At 53.3% G+C, this 22,323-nt stretch overlaps 1 protein-coding gene across 1 annotated transcript in view; it reads right to left on the bottom strand.

Annotated features, from left to right (window-relative positions):
- Positions 1 to 22,323, bottom strand: part of RPH3AL (rabphilin 3A like (without C2 domains)) — a 145,548-nt gene that overhangs the window by 5,455 nt on the left and 117,770 nt on the right. Inside the window, 3 exon segments of the mRNA XM_070562852.1 lie at positions 335 to 364; positions 366 to 481; positions 2,184 to 2,297. Coding sequence (XP_070418953.1) covers positions 335 to 364; positions 366 to 481; positions 2,184 to 2,297 — 260 coding nt within the window.

Genomic DNA, 22,323 nt, shown 5'->3' with positions numbered 1-22,323 from the left:
CTGGCACATAGTAGGTGCTCTCAAAACAGGAGTTACTGTGACTGTTACGGAGACGGGGAAATGCTTTGAAAGATTACGTGTTTTATAAAACCAAGGATGGTAACAACCACTGTTAGTTACTGAGAATGGGTTAGGGATGGTACCATATTATTTTGGGTTCCTCTCTCTGTTCACTGTCGGCAGGGGTGGGTCTGGCTCAGTAAACACAGAGAATTGAAAATCTCGTCTACTACTCTCCAGTTCTGGAGGATTGAGTGAGAGAGGAGAGCTGTGGGGGAGGGGGAGCAGAGAAGGAGAGGAGGCAGCTGGTTAGAAGGGGTGGTGTGGTACTCACCAGCGCCCTTCGGGTCCGGCCAGGGAGGGGTGCCCCCCTGCAGGTCTGCAGAGCCCATCCCAGTCTCGCTGGCCAGGCTGCTCTGGCTCCCCGAGAGGTGGCTGGGGGGGCAGCTGAGCCCCATCTTGGGTGACTCCACCCTGCCACCTGCAAGAGACCATGTGTGGGCGAGAATGGCTCAGTGCTGGGCGCCCTTTAGACCTTGACCAGAGAGGGAAGATCGCAGCCCGACAAGGAGCTCACCTAAAATCTTTGCTTTGGGATCTGTGACGGGTGCCTACGGGACTGTCTGCCCAGAGCCCCTCACCAGGGGAACTGCCACCCCCGCCCCTACAGGGTTGCCGTGTTCTAGCAGGACCCCACTCCCAGCCACTGCTGATGGGTCCAAGACGTATAGAGGGAACCGAATGGGCCCTTAAGTCGTTTCACTTAAAGAACGAGTAAAGGCACTGATGTGAAAATTGGCAGTGAAGAGCTTTCCCTGCCTTCACAGAATGAGGGTGTGTGTGGGGGGATGGGTGTATATTTCAGTTAACCCAATGGGGTTCTTAACTGCTGCCTTTTACAACTAAAGAATCCTCACCTAAATGTGGTCGTTAGTCCTTGCCTGGCCAAGAGAGCAGAGGTGGGGCCTGTGATACTGCACGCCATCCTCTCCCATCTCCTGGACCCGCTTGGTCACAGGTGAGAGTTGACGTGAAGGGAGGGGACCACAGCTATGGTGGTGGGGAAGGAGGGGAGCGTAAGACCTGCCCTGGAAACCAAGGCTGGCAGGCGAGTTTCCTTTACACTTTTCTAAGACAGAATCTTTGGCCTGAGGGGCCCAAGAGACTATCGGGTCCAGGGCGAGTTTTCATGTCTTGTGTCACCTCCACGTATTGACACTGACCACTGGGAAAACTGCAGAGGAGGATTCTGAGGCCACATCAGGCTCTGCGGGAAAGAGTATCATGATCAACTAGTAATGTCTGCCACAGGCACAGGAGTGGGAATGGAAGGATGTGTGCCAGGCATGTGCCATCTCTGATCTAGCCCCAAGTGCCATCCCCAGCAGGAACTCCTTCCATGTGAGCTCAGGCAGGAGATCACTCAGCCTTGGTCCCAGGACAGCACCCTGAGGCATTTCATTCCAGTTTGGGGCAGTTATTATAAAGCTTTCTTACACACTAAAATCAGCCTCTCTGAAACGTCCTTCAGATATCCCAGTTCTAACCTCTGGAGGAACTGAGTGAAGCTGGTCCTTTTTCTGGGAAGTGTCTTCATCTGGGTAAAGGAAAGGAGAATGTGCCCCCCAGGCCATCTCTGCACTAGCCTCAAGGCCCCGGTTAATTCTCTTTCATAGTCAGGGCCACAGAGAAGAGCTCGGAGACGTTAAATTCAGACGGCGCTTTGGAGACCACCTGCTTCATCCCGTTTGTGCTAAATAGAAGGAACCAGAGGCCCAAGAGGTCATGGTGCGTGTTCAGGGCCCCGCTGCAGTTTCCAGGCAGAGCTGAGCTAGCCCGGGGAGCTCTGTACCTGATTTTCACAGCTCTCATCATTCGCGAGGCAACATCTCCTCTGGGATGCTCGCAGTGAGCTTGGGGACGACCCCAGGTGTGCAGGCAGCGGTGCGGGGAGGCCGGTTGGACCTGCCCTCCATCCCCCTGCAGATACACCTGGGCCTCCTTTCCGCCTGCTCTTCAGCGGTGCTAAGACTTGAACTCCTTATCGTCCCAGCCCCCAGCCCACTCTCCTCTCTGGTCTAGAACAACTCCGTAGACACCTGTGTGGGAACGGCTGCCCAGGTGTGGTCACACCACTCTGCACCTGGGGCTTGGGGAACAAGCAGCATACTTCCCACACTTACCTGACTCTCCCCAGGCTTTGTCACCTCTTGAGTCTCTGACTCCAGTGGGCGGGAGTCCATCATCCAGGCTCGAGGAGCTGAGATCGGAGTCGCTGTCACTGTCACTGGAAACCACTGGAAAAGACAGACAACACAGGAGGTCACCCCTAGAGCCACCACCAGCAGACACGTGTAGAGGGGGCCAGGGAAGGACCTCAGCCGGCCCTTGTGTTTGCGGCTTGGGAAACAACGGCCCGGGGAGGGAGGGTACTCCTTCCTGCCCATCAAAGAGGTGAGTCCTGGTGTGAGGAGGCCAGGACTCAGGCTCAGCACGACCAGCTCCAGCAGGGAGGGCTCACCCCCGGCCAGCCGTCTCCACACGTCCCCCTTCCCTGCAGCAGAATCAGAGCCCTCTTGCCGTGGGAGAAGCTGATTAATCCCTTTGGTGCAGGCACAAGTGCGCTGAGGCTTCTGCCTGGCAACGCTTCAAGGTGCAAGGCCCTGCAATGATGACAATTCCAGGCCTGGCCGATGCTGATGGCACGCCCCAGGCACTTTATACATGGAAGATAGGAAAGAGCATTATCCCCATTTTACAGGTGAGGAAACTGAGGCATCTGCCAGGGTGGTCTGTGGAGGAGTCCAGTTTCTAACCCCCGCAGGCTAGCTCCACAGCCTGTGTTCCTCACTCTGCTTCCACTGGAAGAACTGAACTGGGAGCCAGCAGGCCCAGGCTCTCATCCCAGTTCATCCAGTAACTCGCAGTGGGGTCTCATGAATGAAGAAGGGAGCCAGGCTGAGGAGGCTGGAATCCCAGGAGAGGGGGGCCTCACAGGGAGCGCCCACTGTGGTAGAAATCCTTTTTTCTGGACTGAATGGGACCATGTTTGGCTGGTTAATCAACAGTGGGAGTCATAATACGGGATATATCCATACGTTAAACATTCTGTTTTAATTGTAAGCACGGAAATGCACATCCACTCGCCAGTCCTTTCCTGGAGGGCTCAGGTGCTTCTTGACACTGGGCCCACACGGTCTTTCACATCTAAACTGCATCCATATCGCCTTGTCTGTGGTTCCCAGATTCTGCGTCTTTCAATCGGAGCAGAGCTTCAAGACACTGGCAAAGCCAGATGAGTGCAGAATCTTCTTTTTTTCCATTTTTCTCCTGTTTTTTACAGTTGTCCTGCCCACACCTAATTCAACAGCTTTTTTAAGCAAGTGGCTGCTATCAAGACATCCCAAAGCCTTGGTTTTAATGAAACAACTCCGTGTCTTTTCATCTCTTTTCAATAATTTACACAACACTGAATTAAATGATGTAATTACAAGAATAAGGATCACTGCACAGAAAGGTTTGGGATCACAGGTCATCGCCAGCTCCCACAAGTGACCAACCAAGCGGACAGATGGGGCAGGCCAGTGTGTTCTGCCCAGGGAGTGCGAAATGCTGGTGACGGAGGGGGTTACGAGGGGTGAGCGCTTTCTGCTGGGCACTGTGCTCGGTGTCTGGTGAGCATTAGCTCAGTCAATCTGCCCAAGAACCCTCGACCGTAGGGCCCTGTCTTGGGGGAGATGAGATTGGAAACGGAATCGGTCTCTACCAAGGGTGGCTAGTAGGTTTCCTCTGACCCGCCAGGCCCCTTCTGGAGCAGTGGGCAGGGGAGAATCCTGAGACCGCTCAGCAGGAGGAAGAGCCTGGCGGGTTAGAGAAACCCACTGTGAGTATAGGAGGGGAAATGATGGGACCTATGCCATGTAGCTTCCACCCAGATCTAGAACCTGCCAGAAAGCCTTCATGCCTTCTTCAGCCTTTCAACGTCATCTTTTGGCTAAGGGAGTCACAGGTCACAGAACCAAGCAGCCAGAGGGGTTGGAGCTGGCTCACCATTTCAGCTCTAAGATTCTCTCCCTGTGCTTCCTTATAAGCAGAGTGGCCGGCACACAGTAGGTGCTTTGAGAAGCGCTGGTGACTAACTGGCTCTTCCTTCTTTCTCATCCCCACATCGTGCCAGTTTCACTTCCTAAATGGTTCTTGAATCAGTGGCCTCCTCACCACAGTCGCTGCTCTTGCTTAGCCCAAGGCCTCATCGCCTCCAGCGTGGACTCCTGTGACAAGCTCCTCCTGATCCCCACCTGCAGACACCTCCCTCTGCACAGCCAGTCCTCCCTCTGCACAGCCGGGGATGCTCCAGCTAACACACAAATCCTGGAGGACCCCTCTTTAAAGGCTCCCCCGCAACTCAGGATCAAGCCCAAGCTCCTGCCCTCTGTCTGCTTCTCCAACCTCATCCCACACAACCTGCTCTCCTCCCCCAGGCTCCTTGAGCCCCACACGGCTTGCAGCTCTTGCCAAACTGATGCTCAGCACCTCCCGCAGTGACTGGCTTCCTTCTGCCCAGAATGGCCTGCCCATCACTCCCCTCCTGCCTCCTTTTGGGTACCACCTTCTCCAGGGAGCACCCCCCCACCCCCATCACCTGCGCCTGGCTGGCCGACCACCCTGTGCATTTGTTACAACTGCATCAAGTGCTTTCTGCTTTCGGCATTTGTGTCTGCTTCCCCAGCAGACTGTGAGGCTCCTCGGGGGCAGGGGCCAAATCACATCCTTAATGAGGCTGGGTGGTTCTCCTCCCGCAGAGCCTGAGCCACGTGGGTGAGGCGAGAGTGGTGCTAATGTGACAGTTCCCCGCTTTTCCTTCCTGTCTGCTCAAGGATTTTGCCTTTTTCTGCTGTTTCTTTCCCTCCTCTGCTCTCAAGGAAGAGTTCTGTGTTGGCTTTTTGCGCTTCTGTGACATAGAATCAAGAGGAGATGGGGACAGGGAGGGGCTGTGGTCCGTTTGTCCCCTTCACGCTATTTGAGAAATGCAAGTAAAGGCCCGACTGACTTTGCAATTGCTTTGCAGGTCCTGGCCTGGGTTTCTTTGATCATGAATCCACCAACTGGACCTCACGGGCATTAGTTTTATAAGCATTTACGTATTTTTGACTCACTCGCTGACTGACTAAACACCAACCCCGTGGGTCCCCGGACAAAGGAAGTGGGAGATGGGCAGGATGCAGCAAGCAGCTCCCCATGTCTCCCTGGGGGCAGCTGCAAAGGAATCAGGAAGGACTCTGCCCTCCCCAAATCCCAGCAGTAGGGATGGGGTGGGGGTCCAGCAGCCTAAGCAGTGAGAAACCCCTGAGGAGAGTGTGGTGACTGATCCCCACATTGGTTCCCCCATTTCTCTGTCAGAGATGCTTATGGGTGATCTATTCATCCTTCCCGACTTGGCATGTTCCATCTCTCCCATGCTTGTATGCAGGATCTTTGTAATTCTGGGGCAGGGCAACATGGGAGTCCAAGATGTTGAAATAATCTGGATCCTTCGGTGATAATGGGCAGGTCAAAGGACACAAAATACCAAGTGCTCAAAAGGAGATGATGAGAAAGGATGTCCCAGGACTTGGGTTATGGTGGCAAGCTCATTTATCCCATTTCCTCACTCTCCTCCCTGTTATGTCATCTGTCATGTGGGGTCACAGCGTTGGGTTGGGAGTGGACTTAAATCACAAGACTGTGCCGTGCTACATTGGGAGAGCAGTTTTTGTTGTGAGGGATATGTCTTGTCCAAAGCATCAACCCTGGAGGTGGGGTTTGGGCGCCATATTGCTTGGTTCCCATGTGGCGCCTACGCTGCACAAGGTTTAGGAAAAATAGAACCTCCCCAAGTTACAGTCAGTTGGCTTGTCCTTTGTCTCCTTTTACAGACCCCCAAAGGGCCAGAGCAGTGGAAGGGAACAGCCCCAGATGACACTGAGCTCACACAGGCGTCACAGGGCAGAGAACCAGCCAGCCAACGAGACTCGTTCCTTTCAGATGCGTCTCCCTTGGCTCAGGCATCTTTGCTCATTGTGTCTGGGATTTCGAGCTGAAGCCAGGCCTCAGCTTAGAGGGCTTTGTGGTGCAAACTCAGTCCCATTTCTAATCCACTCTAATAAACCCCACTTGAAAGAAACAAACCAAAGGAAGTCAGCAGTGTCCACGCCCGGCCTTGGCACCTACTGTCAGTGGGAAAGAAACACACGGAGAAGACACTGCTGAGAATGTCCCTGGACACAGCCCAAGGCAAACGCCGTGTACACAACTCTTCCTCCGGCAGGAAAGGAAGACGTCTTTCTTCTTCCTCCTCCTCCAAATGTCACCGTAAAATCCCAACCTTGGCCAATTTGCCATTCGCTTGCCGTTCCCACCTTTCTCCCCGCACAGCGGCTGCGACTGGAAATCTTCCAGGTCTATTAACAAAGCTTTTAGGCTCATAAATCTTTTGGCCCTTGCTCTTCCATCCTCAACAAAACACTGTGTGTCTGAAGGCTGATTTTTTTCCCCCTAATTCCCCAGAGGCTGAGTCTGGGATGGCTCAGTGATGAGTGCTTGTATTCTGCCCACGCCTGATTTTTCAGATTGAAGACGGGAAAACACCAGGGAGAAGACGGTCACGGTATCCTCCTCAAGACAGTGGCATCACCAGTGGATTCACCTGGCTCTGCCAAGAGGCAGGGAGGCGGGACGGCCCCCCCTCCACAATGGCTTCAGCCCCTGGACCACTTCTTGGGGACCTGGCATCCCTTAGATTTTCCCATCATGCCCCAGAAGGGCTGCCCCGCTCTGCTCAGCTCTCATCCTTAGCAGCAGACAGCCCCAGTGCCACCATGCTCACTTCTCTGGGGATAGGCCAGCTTTTCTTTTTTTTTTTCCCTGGCTCACTCTTGGATGGATTCGCAATTTGACTGTCACCATGGAAACTCAGAGTTTTGGTATATGAAGGTGGGGGGACGCCTTCCCTTTGGAAAGTCTTTCTGGACTGTCTCAAAGCACATGTGTAGCAGCTGCTGTCCTGTGGCGATACCTTGCTTGGGACGGTCCAGGGGGCAGCTAGGATGCCCACTTGACCTCACAGCACTGCAGTGGGATTTGGGGACTTGCTTCTGCCACTGCCTCTCTTTGTGTGACCCTGGGCACCTCTCAGGGCTTCATCACACACAAAATGAAGCCAACCTGGATAGCCGCTCTAGGTCTGAATCCTAGGACTCAACTTCAGGTCACCTTTGCTCCATCAGTGGAGAGACCCCGATGCCCCTCTCTGGTTGAGAGGTGGGAGATGTGACTTCTGGGCCACACAACATCCGCCTGCCTGCCACAGGGACGGCTGGCAGCCTAGGAGCCTGGGAGACACCTGTGAGCTGCCGCTGCTCCGCGTGGAGGCCCCCAAAGCCCCCAGAACGTATGGGAATTAGAGAGGAAGAGGGATATTTTCAGCAAACATTCTGCCAAGGCAAAGCAGATGGTGGAAAATTTTGCATACTAAAAACACAAAAAAATTTTTTCAACATAAAGGAAAGATGATAAGGCCCCAGGGAATGCACAGACATTCCCAATTAGCCTTACCCAGCCCACCAGGCTGGCACGGCTGCAGAGGAGAGTCATAGAGCTGTCCCCACTGGGGCAGGGGAAGGCTGCCCCACCTGCCAGCAGGGCCAGGCCTGTAGCCTGAAATCCCAGTGAGATGCCTCCCAAGTCTGGGCTCCCGTGTGGTGGCAGCAGAAGGAAGGTGTGGGGTGGCGAAGAGGGACCAGCTCTGAGTTAGATAGCTGGTGCCCTGGCTCTGCCACTTCCCAGCTGTGTGACTTTGGGCCAGTTTCTTCACCTCTCTGTGCTCAGTGGGCCCTCCTATGAAATGGGGGAATGATGGGTCTCTTCATGGGTTGTTGTGAGCATGAACAGAGGTAACACAGGCAGTGTCTGGCACATCGTAGGTGCTTAATAAATGGGGGCTATTTTATTGGAGGGGGGCATCCTGAACTCATGGTCCACATAGCTGGTGCAGGGCTGGCCTCTGAAGCCACCATGTTTGGGGCTCAGGCCAACCTCCCAGGGGTGGACTCGCCTCTTCCAGGGGAGCTTAGGTTCCCATGTTGTGCTTCAGAGGATGTTGAGGGCACTGGATGCTGTCAGAGGCCGAGCTGGGATTTGAACCTGGGCCTGTCTACTGCTGGAATCTCCGCCCTTTCCTCCTCAGCCAGCATGCAGGGCACCCCTGGTCTGGCCTCACCCTAAGGGATCTGCTCCCTCAGAAGTCCTCCCCTCCAGGCAGGCCCGGTCCTCCTGGTCTCCCTGGCATGCGCTGTCTGGGTTTCTCTCTGGCCCTTTTCCCGCCAGAGGCAGGGGCTGCAGTGTCGGGGAGAAAGACTTCTAGTTCACCCCCCATCAAGGAGAGTTCTGGCTCTGCCTTGGACAAATACCTTCACCTCTCTGAGCCTCAATCTTCTCATCTGCAAAATGGAGACAATCATAACTACCAGTAAAATAAGATCAAGCGGGACAAAAGGCATTACAGGCTTAAAAAAGCCATACAAGCCTATAAATATTTTTAAAAATTAGATTCCAATTCATCCTCCAGGAACCCGTCCAAATCCTGCCTCTGTCGGAAAGTCTGTCCAGCCCCGGGGAAGGAAGGATGGAGACCGACCCTCCCTGGCTCTCCCCACCACAGCTGGGGCAGCTCTTCAGGCTGCTCACGGACCCCATCTGGCATTGCATTTCTTTTTCTGCGAACGGCTGCCTTGACTTCTCCAGCGGTACCAGGAACCACTCGCGGGCGGGGCCACATCTTAAGCTGCGTCTGGCTCCTTCTCTCAGCCCCCAGCACTGGGCCGTGGGCCAAGCAGGCACTCAGTAAATACTTGTTGACTGGTTTCTGAAAAATCCTCCCCAGGAGAGGACACAGCACTCTACGGAGACAGCAGGACAGGATGGTGGTCAGCAAGGTGGTGGCGAGCCAGCGCCATCCCCAGAAGGGCGGACATGCCAAGCAGACGCCTCCTCACAGCCTCCCCTCTGAGGACACTCAAGTGGGACGAGCCAGACTGCTGGTGGCCTCAGCCTGAGCCAGGGACAGACTAATGGGGGAGGGGCTGTCGGAGGCTGGTTGCCATGGACACGGGACGAGTGGGCCCCGGGGGGAGCACACTGTTCACACAGAGTCTGCTGTCTTCCAAATCCGAGGCCAGGCCGGAGGAACAGGTTTTCCCTTTGTTTTGGAAACTCCTTCTAGGACCCCAGAGACCCAGCGCCTGGACAGGCAGGAAGGAGGCCACAAGGTGGGGGCAGCCTGTCCTCATAGGAATGGGCCCAGGAGGGCAGAGAGGCTGAGTCCGCCTCCCTCAGACCCTCATTTCTTCATCGGTGAGGTGGGAGAGGCCCCGACCACCTTCAAGGGTGGGGCAAGGGTGTGGCGCATGGGTGGTGAGGATGTGGTGCCCAGGGAGCACTCCTTCCTCGGTCCCCCTCCCAGGCCACCACCAGGGACAACAGCAGGGACCGGACGGACCAGACTGGGAATCGAGAGTTGGGGAGTGGAGAGTTTCCTGTGCTTGATTATTCATTCACCATTGATTTTAATTAACTCCCTCCTCGGGGCTCACAGACAGATAGGAGGCACCGGATAATGAAGACGAGCCCTTAAATCGATAGTGATGTGGTCGCCAGCATTGAAATCCTGTGGTCCTGCCCTTGCGGGAAGAGCTGCAGATAGAACGGGAGACGGATGGATGGATGGAAAACAAGAGCAGCTCCCCCCAGAGAGAACATGATACTCTGAAGGGGAGGGGAGAGCATTCAGGGAGAGGGGAAGTCAGGGAGGGCTTCCTGGAAGAGGTGGAATTTAAAGATGGGCCTGATTTATAGATAGAAATGCTGGGGCCAGGGTGCGCCTGGCATCCCTGACAGAGAACAGGAAAGGCAAAGGCCAGGTGGTGGGCTTCTCTGGGGCCAGGACCACCCTGCTGGCTTAAGAGGAAGGCTCCAGCTCAGGCCCTTAGGGCACAAGGGGCTGGTCTGACTTGGATGCACTGGGCACTACTTTTCTCTGGGAGATTATTGCTTCTGTGCAGAGATGAAGCAGAGCGAGTGCCAACCTCCTGCCTACTCCTCCCTGCGCTCCTCGGCCTCAGCTCTCTGTCTCTCTCCTTCCTTCTGTCTGTCTCTGTGCCTGTCCGGCTGATGTTTTTAAAAAATCGCCCCCTGCCTTTGCTGCTCTTGTCCCTCTTGCCCTCTCCTGTGTGCTGAGTCCTGCTGGGTTTGTCTCGTGGTTCCTCTTCCTGTTTTTGTAGTTTTCTCTTACTCTCCAGCCTCGTCTCTCTGCATCTCTGTCCATCTGTCTCTGGGTCTCCATCTCTCTCTCTTTCCCTGGGCCTCTCTGTCACATTCCCTCAGGGTCCCACATTCCGGCTTCTGGGTTTGACCCTCCAGTCCTCTCTCTTGGGCTGGACTCTCAGCCCCTGCCCAGGCCCATGGGGTCTGTGCTTAGAGCTTGGGTGTGGGGATGGGCTGCCGCTGTGTCAGGAGCCCATGTGGACCCCAGGGGCAACTGAGGCAGGGGAAGCCCGGATCCTCCCTCCTATATGGAACTCACTGGACACAGACTCTCCGAGCACCTACTCCTGCTCCTGGACCAGAGGTGGGAAGTCGGCCGAGCTCCATCTGTGAGGTCGGCCTTTCCCCCGTGATGGACAGGAGGTCCGGGGAGAGAGCCGCTGGGCGGAGGGGAGCCAGCACTGTTAGCTCCTGGGGCTTTACTGGAGTCAGAGGGGCCGGATGTATTCACTTGCCTCAGGTCCCCAAAGGCTGAGGAAGCTAGAGAGGGCGGAATGAAGCTGTAGTTCACACGCCAGACGGGAGCGGCTGGAGAGGGAGTGCCCTACGGCACACGGCTGAACTGAAGCCAGGGGCTGGCGCGGGGGCTGGGCCCTGCTCTCCTCTTTCAGCTCAGATGGGGGCAAGGGGCCCCCAGACCTCACCTGGCAGCTGAGGCCTCATCCAGTCAGCTCAGGCTGTCACTCAGTCTGGGCAAATCAGAAGCGACAGCCATGCCCCTGACCTCCCTGGTGTGGCTAATGAGGGCCTTCTCCTCTCTGGAAACCAAGCCCCAAGGCCGTGAGGACGCCCAGGCTGGCAGGAGGGCTGCAGGGGGCACAGGTGGGGCGCGCAGCTCAGAGCTCAGGGCTCCTGCTCGGGGTGGCCCCTCCACTCCCCCGTCTGGCACTGGGCTGGTGTTTGGCTTCACCAAGGTCTCTGAAGGTCAAGGCAAATTAGTATGCATGGTCTTCTCTTTCAAAACAACCACCCGAGATGTGGCCAGGCCTCTGGTTCCCTGAGATTTCGGGAGAGGGCAGAGTTTCCTGAACGCCATGGGGATCTTTCTGTCCATGCCGAGATTACAATGCAAGTCACTTGACCTCTCCATGCCTTGGTTTCCTCTTCCATAAAATGGCACAACAGTCGTACCCCCAACCCCAGGCTGTCAGGGGATCATGTGAAACAACGAATGCGGTGAGTGACCTTTGCCCCCTATGGCAGCCTGCTGTAGCACCCAGGCCGTCCCCGTTCGCCTGCATGGACCAATAGGCAAATGGCACCCGGGCCCTCAGGGCAGCCTGGAAGAATGGTGGCTACAGAAGACCTAGGACAGCCTGACGGTCCCTGTTTGCCCCAGTGGGGCCCACAGCAGGCTCAGGCACCTCAGCACCACCCCTTCCCCCTTCTCCCGCCTCCGGTGGCATGGATGGCATTCAGCCCCTGAAGTGGGCGGTGGGAGCCACACACGGGACTGTCTGACAGTGACTTTTTTGTTTGTTTATTTTCTGGATGCAAACAGCAGGCCTACACCAGGAAGACCTGAGTCAGTGGCTCTCAGGGTGCCGTGCTGGACTCAGAGCACCGTCCTCAGACCACCCCCCTCCTCTCGCGCACTCCTCTCTGACAGCCCTTTCTGGCTCAGTCTGTGTTATGTGTATTTGGCGGTTTCGGTTATGTTTATATATAGAAAAATCCCACGTACTTCCAGCTCCCTGGGACTCTAGAACCCAGGCAGGGAGGAAAACGAACGGAGACAGAAAAGGCGATAATTAAGCATAAGAGACCATCCTGGGGAAAGGACATTGAGAGGAAGATTCAGCTGGTGCAGAAGCACTCGGTGAATGCCTCCCACAGCGCAGTGTGCAGGGGTCGGGGCGGAGGGGTGCTGCGCGGGTCGATGGGATTTCATCGACGGCCTATACCAGGACTGTGAGCATGTGTGTGCACGCGTGCATGCATGTGTGTGTGTGTGTGTGGAGGCGGGGCCGATGCTGAAATGGGCCGGTCTTTCCAGCGCATGATCTGGGAGCTGCTTTGCCACCTGCCAGAAACTCCTCCACAACGTTTCATTCGCTGTAAGAGACGAAAGCTGGAAGAGAACGGACTCTCTGTCCCAGCCCCTCATCCTCACCGTCCTCATGGGGAAACCAAGACCCAGACAGGAAGGAGGACTTCCCAAAACTGAAGTTCTCCTCCCAGGGGTCCTGCGTGACAAGACATGAGCTCGGCAAGGCCTGGCTTCTTAAGTCCTTATCAGCAAGGCCCTGGAGGAGACAGTGCCTGGTCATCTCCACAGAAGGTACAGAGCCACTAGGGGCAGGATTTGTGGGGTCAGGATCGGGAGCAGGGACACAGAGTTGTGACATCGCCTTCCACAGTCAGGTGGAAGGGTCAGTGAGTGAGGTGGGCTGGATGCGAGAATCCTTCACTTCCACAGAGAAGTGTGCCCGGTTTCCTACAACAGGTGTCCCTGTTGGTCTAACTTCTATTCCTCTTTTCATAGGGATGTGGGAACAAGAACTCTTTCACTTTCTTCTTAATAACCCCGTAAAGGCGATGATCAAGAGTGTCAGAGACAACAGGGAAGGGTGGGGACTGCGGCAAACCAGAGACTGCAAACCCTGTGTGAAGGGGGAAGTGGCTACTTAGCCTGCCCGATTTTTCCAGGGAGGGGTAGTACTGGTGGACCTTCGGACTTTCAAAAACGAAGACAGAACACCATATTCTTTTTAATGAGAACTCTCCACATTGAGAAAAGTTGTCCATGAATTTAAAGCAGTGAGCCAGATCCAGTCCCTGCTCCACTAGTTTGTGACCTATAACACCAGCAAATACCCAGCGCTCCAAGGACAGAGGGCATCCCACCTCCCAACACGGAGGCCCCCCTGCTCGGCTCTGCCCCGTTCTCTGAGCCTCAGCCAGTCTGGGCCCCCTGCCCATCACCCCATTCCCAACGACTGAGCAGGCTGCAGGGAGTTCATGGACCACATCCAGGCCGAAGGGATGGAAATGGCAAGTCCAACGTCTGCTGGGGAAACACTGGGGGTTCGTGAGGGGGTGGGAGAGGGCAGCTGAGCACGCTGAGGAGCTTCCAAAATGCTAATTTCTCAGGAACAGAGAAAGAAGGAAGGCGGCATAGCAACAGCTGGCTCTGGGCAGTGAGCAATCCTGTCTGAAAATAAAACATTTTACAATCCACAACCGTGGCTCATTAAGAATGAATGGATCGACTGGTATAAATAGCACGCTGCGTTAAGAAGTCAGGAAACAGCATATGCATTTGATGGAGAAATGGCTGCCACGAAACTGCTTATTAGCTCAGTCGGCTGCAGCTCTGCGCTAACGAGACGAGGTCTTGGGTTCAAAGCTGTCACGGGCCATGCGGCTTTCTCCATCCTGGCCCATAGAATGTGTCCCCAAGCCCCCAGCCCTGGTCACAACATGGGGGCATAACTCTGTATACACAGCAACAAGCCCATAGTGAGCTTCTCCATTTCTGAACCATAGTATCACCACTATAATATCCAGCCTCTGCTTGAATGCTCCCCGTGACAGAGAGCTCACTACCTGTCAGATACAAAACACCAATTCTGTGGTTCAAGGGCAACTGAGCAAGAAACACAAATTTCCCTGACTCTGTCCCAGCTCCGCTTTTGGAGAAAGCAGCCCTCATTGGCCCCACCATAGATTATGTCTGATGGGATGCAGGCTGGATGCAAAAAGGGCAACCTGAGCAAGAATGTGTTGGGCCAGACACCTCCTCCCCAAGTGTGGACATGGGGCCCTGAGAACGGCAGGGTGGAGGCCGAGACAGAAGGATGCAGACTCGTAGCTGAGTGCCAGCTGCTGAGCGGCGGAGGCTGAGGAAAGGAGCTGCTGGGAGAGTTCCCGGAGCAGCAGAGGAGCTGCCGCCGTGCTCCTCCAGCCCCACGGCCTCGGAAGCCTTCCTCTCCATCCCTGCTTCTGGGAGACCTTCCTCAGCAGCCTGGCGGCCACCCCCTTGCTTGAGCCAGCATCGGTGGTCTCTCTTTCTGGCAACCAAAAACCCAAGTCGGAAGGGGAAAGCCAGCGTTTGTGGCCACCTGGGCAGCAGCTCTACTCCGTAGCACACTCAGAGGGGAGGAGCGGGTGCTGGGAGTCAGGAGCCTGGGTCCCTGGCCCCCTTGGCCACAGCCTATGTGATCTTGGGCGGACTTCCCCCTAGTCATGCTTCATGCAGAGTCAGTTTCGCCGTCCAGCTGCCCCACAGGCTGTTCTGAGCATCAGATGAGATAATGACCGTGAGTCACGGATGCTGATGCTGAGGCAGCACCCAACGCCTCGGCTTCTCCAGGGCGGGCAGGTGAGCCGAGGGCTCCTTTGGGAAAGGCAGCCCCAGGTAAACATTTGTAGCCTGAGCTGAACCTGACTGCTAGCTCGAACAACCCTGAAGCTCGCTTTCACTGGACCACAAACAGAACCACAGTTTAGGATTAAAAAAAATTGTTTATAAACGTAGAAAACCAATGAAGTGACAGTGAAATTCCTATTTTTCTTAAAACTACCCAACTGTGACAGATCCAAAACCTCGAAGTACTTTTCTGGAATAGACCTTGCAGTGAACCAGTGTGTAATTCGGTTCAAATCTGTCCAGGAGGCCTGTGCTCTGCTCAGGGGGATGACGAAGGTGCGGGGGGGGGAGGATGCCTGCACAGGGTTCTGGGGACGGACTGCGACCCAGGCCTCAGCAGAGATGGGAAGACGGCTTTGCCGCATGGCTATGGGGAGCTCAAGGCTTTTTGGGGTCTAGGGTAGAGGGCAAACTGGGAAGCCCTCCCCAACCTGGCCAGGCCACAGGGCAGTGACAAAGGCTTTAGACGATGGGCGCCCCACTGCACTCCACCCCAGGTCCCTGGGAGGTGAATACAGCAAAGCTCACTGATCCAGGGTCAGTCTCCTGGGAACCCCGGCTCCCCGGCACCCATCTGAGAAAAGGACATACATCCTAAAAGCCCTCTGAACACCGTATGAACTCTAGATATGGGGCCTCGGTGCCTCCCACCCCCACCCCGTTTCAGGTGCTCAGCCACACCTGGGAAAGGCAGGGTGGACCCACCACAGAGCAGACCCAGGGCAGTGTTGCTTCCTGGCCACAGCACTGGGGGCTGAAGAAAATAAGAAGGGCCCATATGTTAAGTATCCTCGGCATTGGAGGCAGAGAAACACAAAATCCTATCTGAGAATAATTTCCACTGTAGTGACTTCAGTCCGATAAATTCAGCTCTCCAGCTCTCATAGCGCATGGGGCTCCTCCAGCACAAGCGCCAGCCCCCTCCTCCCTGCCCGCTTCCATTATAATAATGCAAGGCTGCAGAAGCGAAAGGCTAGATTTCCCAGCCTCCCCTTTGATCTTTCTTCCTTCCTTTATAGTGATGGCTGGAACTGTGGCAACCATCTTGTGACCATGAGAGAAAAAGCAGGAATTATATAAACACCTGCCCTGACATCACTGAACTGCTGAATCAAGGCTGCACGTGCCTTCCTCTAAGCTTTCCAGTATATGAGAAAAAAATGTAACCTCTTATTACTCCAACATGCCAGATTAATATGGCATTTCCCACCCCTACTCCCAGCCAATATCTCTCTATACACAGCCCAAAGGTTGGATCCAGCTCAAAGGCCTGCAGAAGAGGTGGGCTCAGCTTCAAAGCGATTGAACCCCAAAAGCCTGAATTACTGGTTCCGCCATTTACACCTTATATTTCATCGGGGAACAAAGAGACCTGGGAGTGCACAAAAGATGACAATTTATTGCTGCCATCAACTTGGAGCAAGATCTGCCAGGGAAAAGTAGTGTGGAGCACACACTCCATCTGGAGTGATTGGGCAGGAGGGTGGAGACCTCTCCCCAGAGGCAGCCAGGTCAGACCCTGGGCCAGTCACCAGGAGGAACACAGGCCACACTGTTCCCCACCTCATCCTGGGGAAAGGACGAATGTCCTGCTGTGAGTAAGCTGGTGGGGGCTCACCAAGGGGTCTGCAGGCACATCCCTGGCCAAAATCGAACAGTCAAGTGTCCAGAGGAGGGAGTGGCAAACCCAGGGGTCAGCCCACCTGTCCTGCAGGTGCTGGAGTGTGAGTCACCAGCTCTTTCTGAGACAACACTTCTAACCTTTCTCTGATACGTTCACTGTGTTATTGCTGACGTTTAGCTCTTTACTCGACCTGCATTGTGTTTCTGGATCCACATGGAATGGGATGGAAATCTAATTATGCTCCAGTTGTTAAATAAGCCTGTTATTTTCCCATTGAATTGAAAAGCTACCTATGTTCAGCTTCCATACATTCTTAGGTCTGTTATTTCTCTATTGTGTTCCACTTATCTACTTATTTATTCTATAAGTAAATATTCTACTTATCCTGATGCCTATACTGCAGCATTTCTATTGATTAAAGTAACTTCATAGTAATCTTTAACATTTGGTCAGACAACTTCTCCCACCTCCTTTGTTATTCTTTAAAAAAATATTTTGCTAAATTATTCTTTCTAATGAAGTTTTTTTTAATTGAACTATAAGTCCTATACCATAAAATGCACCCTTTGAAAGTACACAATTCAGTCGTTTCTAGTACATTCATAAAGTCGTGCAACCATCACCACTAATTCCAGAACAGTTTCATCACGTCTCAAAGAAACCCTGTACCCATCAGCACTTCCTCCCCACATCTCCACATCCTCCTCAGCCCCCGGCAATCACAAATCTACTTTCTGTCTCCAGGAATTTGCCTATTCTGGACATTTCATAAATGGAATCAGGAGAGGCGGCCTTTGTGTCTGGCTTCCTTCACTGGGCCTAAAGTTTCAAGGTTCACCCATGTTGGAGCATGTGCAGTACTTCCTTCCTTTTAGGTTGAATGACATTCCATTGTATGATTACGCCTCATTCTGTTTACTCAATGGATAAAGGAAACATGTGAGTCCATTCCTGTCTACAAACTCCCCTGGGAATCAGACAAGAATTGTTACACTTATTAATTTGGATGGACCAAGATTCTCATCTTCCTTTTTGGTCATGTCTTACTTTTCGTCCTTGGATAAGAGTCTATAATTTTCTTCATGTTGGACCTATAATTCTCTTTTAAAATTTGTTTCTAGGCATTTTATAGTTTTTGTTGCAATTAGGGATGTATTTTCCCATTTCTGCTTCTAGTTAGTCGTACAGAGTAAGATGATTGATCTTTTTGTGTAAACTATTGATTTACTTGGTGTCCTGTCACTTCCCAAATTATCCCATTAATCCTAGGGGGCTGTTTCAGTGGGCTCTCCTGGCTCTTCCTGGTATACGGTCACATCATCTGCCAAAAAGAGAATTTCTTCTCCTTTCCAGTAGAAATAGATTACTTTACTTTCTTGCCTTATTACACTAGTTAAATACTACAAAATACTGTTAAGTGATGGTGATGACGGAGGCATTCTTGACTTGCATTTTGATAGAACATGGTTCCAATGCTTTGTCAGTTAATACGATATTAGGTATTATATTTTTTTCTTTTTTGGTAATTTTATCATGTTTAAGGAATTTCCTTTTATTCTCATATTACTTAAACTTTTTATTTAGCAGATTTTTTTTAAACCTTAGGGTCAGGAAGCCATTTCAAAGCAAGACAGGAAATCTAGAAACCGCAAAGCAAAAGCAAATGTACTTGACTTCACAAAAATTAAAAGAAATTATTTTTGAATAGAAAAATAGATTTTAAACAGCAAAATACTATAAGCAAAGACTAAAGTCAAACAAAGCATAAAGTCAAACAAGGAGAAAAATATTTGCAACTCATTTAATATCCCTAATATATAAAGAGCATCTACAAATCAATAAGAGAAAGTAAACAACTTAATAAAAAATGAGCAATGGATTTGAACAGGCAACTTTTAAAAGAGGAAATCTAAATAATCAATAAATAATAAAGATATGAAAAGATTCTCAAGTATGCAAAGTTAAATAATGAAATGTCATTTTCCATCTAGTATACTGGCCAAAAGGATAAACACCAATAATATTCATGGCAGGCAAGGACGTAGGTATAAGTGAGTATAAAATACTGTAATATTTTTGGAATATGGTTTGGCAACGTCTATTGAAATGTAAAATACACCACCTCATTTTTGGAAACCTACCCCATGGAAATAAGAGCATGATATACATATAAGGATGTTTCAGTATTGCTTGCAGCAGCAAAAAGCCATAAACAGTTTGAATGTCCATCAATAGGTGAATAATTAAATCACAATACACACTATGATGGGATTTTATTCAGTCATTAAAAAGAATAAACCAAAATCTGTATCTAGAGACCTGGAGGTCATGCCCATGACGATCTTTTAATTGAAAAAAGCAACACACAGAGTTATAGGTAAGAGCCTATTTTTGTTGTTAAAACAAAAGCAATAAAAAACAAAACAAAAAGTAACCTATATCAAGTACATGTTTATAGGAAGAGGGAGAAAGGGATTTGGAAATGATGGCAAGCAGAAGAGATTTTAATTTTTCATACCCTTTTGAATTAACTTGTTAAAATATACCATGCATTCTTATGTAATTAAAAATGAACAAAGAAAATTTAAAGGAGGAAGAAAAGGAACCTGTCTCAGGAACATCAATACATTTCACTTGATGGCTCTGTGGACTGAAAAGTTCATGGCTTGTATCTATTGATTACCTTTCCTCTTCCAATAGGGCAGGAGAAAAACAATGGCCTGGGCTGGGCTGGGGGGAGAAGCTGGGAGCCACAGGTGTACCGGCCCAAGGGCTGAGAGGGACAGAGAGATGGAGGGCTGGGGGTGGGCAAGAGGGTCAGAGAGAGCACACTGGTGCCAGGATCAGCTTCCAGGCCAGGGAGCAGGGACTGCGTGGCAGGAGGGGGATGCTGGCCCTGGGGTCTCCAGAGGCAGGGGCCCAGGAGGAGAGCCGCCTCTGGAGAGTGGGGTGGTTTTGTTTGTTTGTTTGCTGAGGAAGACTCGCCCTGAGCTAACATCTATGCCAATCTTCCTCTGTTTTGTATGCGGATCACCGTGGCTGCCGATGATTGGTGCAGGTCCACATCTGGGAACTGAACCTGGGTCACTGAAGTGGAATGCGCCAAACTTAACCACTAGGCCACAGGGCCGGCCCCAAGAGGGGTGGTTTCAACAGCCTCCAAGTATCTCCTGGGGCTGTCCAACAGACCCCTGACCCAGAGGTGCCTGCAGGCCCTACTGAAGATCCCTCATCCTGGAGCAGGTGGTTCATCCATTCATCTAATGAGCATCCATCCCGTGCCTCTCCCAGGCCACATGCTGAGGAATCGGCCTGTTCAGGACTGACACAGCCCTGCTCGCATGCAGCTTCCAGTGTGCTGGGACTAGCCCAGTGCTAGTCATTCTGTTTCCGCCTGGGCCCAAGCTTGATTTTGGCTGAACGGGGTCCTCTGAGGGCCAGGCTTACCAGACAGGCTCTGACCTGGACCACAAACAGCAGCTCTGACCCCAGCAGCTACTTGGCACCTGGACACCACTGATGATGGGGCTGGAGGCGGAGAAGGGAAGCCACTCTCGGAGCTGGAAAAACACCAACTGGTTCCCCAGTGGGCAGCGGTCTGGAAAGGCCCAGTGACATCCCTGCGCCAGACTCCCAAGGCTACCCCCGGGCTGCCTGCTGCAGGGAGCCTGACAGCCTCAAGGGGACCAGCCTGAGAAGGAATCAGGAATGAGGCAGCATCCCCGGGCAGCTTGGGGGGCTTCCCAGAGGCAGGCACGCCCAAGCTCTCCCCAGAGGCTGCCACAGATTTGCCGTGAGGCCATGTGGACCACCAGGGAGCCACAGAAGGGCTAGCATGGGGCTGACCTCCTGGAGGGCTCCCTCCTTGCCCCCAGGCTCAGGACCAGCTGTAAGGATGGTTCCAGCTGGCTGGGGCCTCTGGTCTCCCACAAGCCTCGGCAGTCTGCCGAGTACCTCTGTTGGTACACAACCCGGTCTGGGATGACCAGGGGACCCAAACTCAATCAGAAAGCACAGATCCTGGCTTCTGCACAGGCTAATCAGAGAGGACAACCACAGCCACCCAGGCTTGCAAGCAGCTCAGGGACAGTTGGCCTGTTTGTGGCTCTCCTGAGCCCTCTGGCAAACCCCCGGCACTCTGGCTTCCACGGCATAGAACCTCTCTGCTTTCCTCCTGCCTCCCCCACAACGCCACCTTTGCCTCCTCCACCAGCTCCTCCTCCTCCCTCCCCCACGATTGCGGGTTTCCCCAAGTTCAGTCCTGCCTACCACATGTGCCCTATGCTGGTGCACCCGCTCTCTGCGTGAGTGCAGACACCTCCTGGGCCTCCACAATCAGCCTGGGGCCATCAGCCCTTCCCCGCTGCCCATGGGTGATACCTGGAGGTCCCCCGTCTGGGCCTCCTCCTCCTGCTCAGCACGAACACTCAGATAATCACAGGCTGAGATACGCCTGGCAGGGCCTGGCCTGGAGCAGGCACTCCCTGTGCTCTGGGGGCCTGGGGGCATTCCAGTCTGGTCTGCAGAGAGAGACCCAGCTCACACGAGGGGGCTTCCACGTCGCCTGGCCTGGCTTCCGCATAAACTCGGCTCACAAACGGTGCCAACCCCAATTGTGCGGGCTGCTGGCCTCATTGCCCACATAATTAAAAGGCCATCTGTGTCTGCGTGGCTGTGTGTGTGTGTGTGCACGTGTGTGCTGTGCTGATGCTGGAGCAGACAGGGCAGTGAGGGCCCCTTGGGTGGGGCCTCAGGGCCTCCTCCTCAACCTGCTCCAAGCAACTCGCCAGTGTCCCCCAGCTTCTGTTCCCACAGTTGAGTGTCTTCCCTCATTGTGCGGGACATGGACGCGCCCTGAAGGGCTGGGGCAGGAGAAGCCCGGCTCTGAGGGTGGAAAAGGGACATGATGCAAGAGGGAGCCACTTCCCCAGTAGATCCCCTGCTGGCTCCTCTGAGGGCTGGCGGCCACGGCGCCCTGCTCAGGCCAGGCCAGGCCAGCCTGCTCCCCTCCTCACGGCACTCGTCCATGGTCCCTACAAGGGCTCGTCTTTGGCAGTGACGGCGGGAAGGCAGACTCGCGGGAATAAGCAGGCAGGAGTCCAGTGGAACTAGGAAGGAAGGCTGGCTGCAGACAGAGCCAAGTGAGGCCGAGAGAAAGCTAGCTGGAGAACAGACGCCTGGCTGTTAATGCCGGTTATGTCTGGAAGGATCAACCTACGGGAGATTATTACCTTCTAAATCATATTATTTGACAACCTTCGAAATTTCATAATAAACATGCCTTACATTTGTAACAAGAAAAAAAAAAGCCCAAGTGATGCAAAGATAGTCTGATGCTGGTTATAATCCAAAGACAGAGATGTTTGAGAGCCCCTCAGAAGCTGCGTCTCCCATCTTGGGTCCACCGCCCCGGCCTCAGGATGAGCCTGTCATACCTCTGGCTGCTTTGTCTCATTTAGGGCCCTCAGACCCTGAGTCTCGGGCTGAAACTCAGTGCTTCAGGGCGGAAGGAGCCACAGCTCAGAGGGCAACACCCTGCCTTTTGGTCCCAGCCCTGCCACACCCCAGCTGAGTAAGTCCATCCTCTTCTCTGGGTCTCAAGCTACTCATCTATAAAATGGGGCCGCTAATACCAGCCCCGTCTGCCTCTGGAACCCATTGTGAGACCTGGAACTTCAAAAATAAAGTCATGAGCATTATAGCATCATGCAAGCCGTGCAGAGCCGTCTACCACACCCGGCGCTGCATCCTCACCAGGGGGGAAGAGCTCCCTTCTGATGGGGGCCCCCTGGGACACACCCACATCAGTGCAGCCGCCACAAACACCAAGGGTGCTGGGCACAAAGTCACTCTGCTCATTAGGACCAGGGAAGCCAGGAGTCCTCTCTTACTGAGATGCAAGACAAGTGCCAAGAAGAGATGGTACAGGTCTGCCTTGGAAAGAGGCATTCTTATTCTTTGCAAAAAC

The sequence above is a fragment of the Equus przewalskii genome, chromosome 10 (genome assembly GCF_037783145.1).
Source record: "Equus przewalskii isolate Varuska chromosome 10, EquPr2, whole genome shotgun sequence".
NCBI classification, from domain to species: domain Eukaryota; kingdom Metazoa; phylum Chordata; class Mammalia; order Perissodactyla; family Equidae; genus Equus; species Equus przewalskii.
This window is presented reverse-complemented; position numbering and strand designations above follow the sequence as displayed.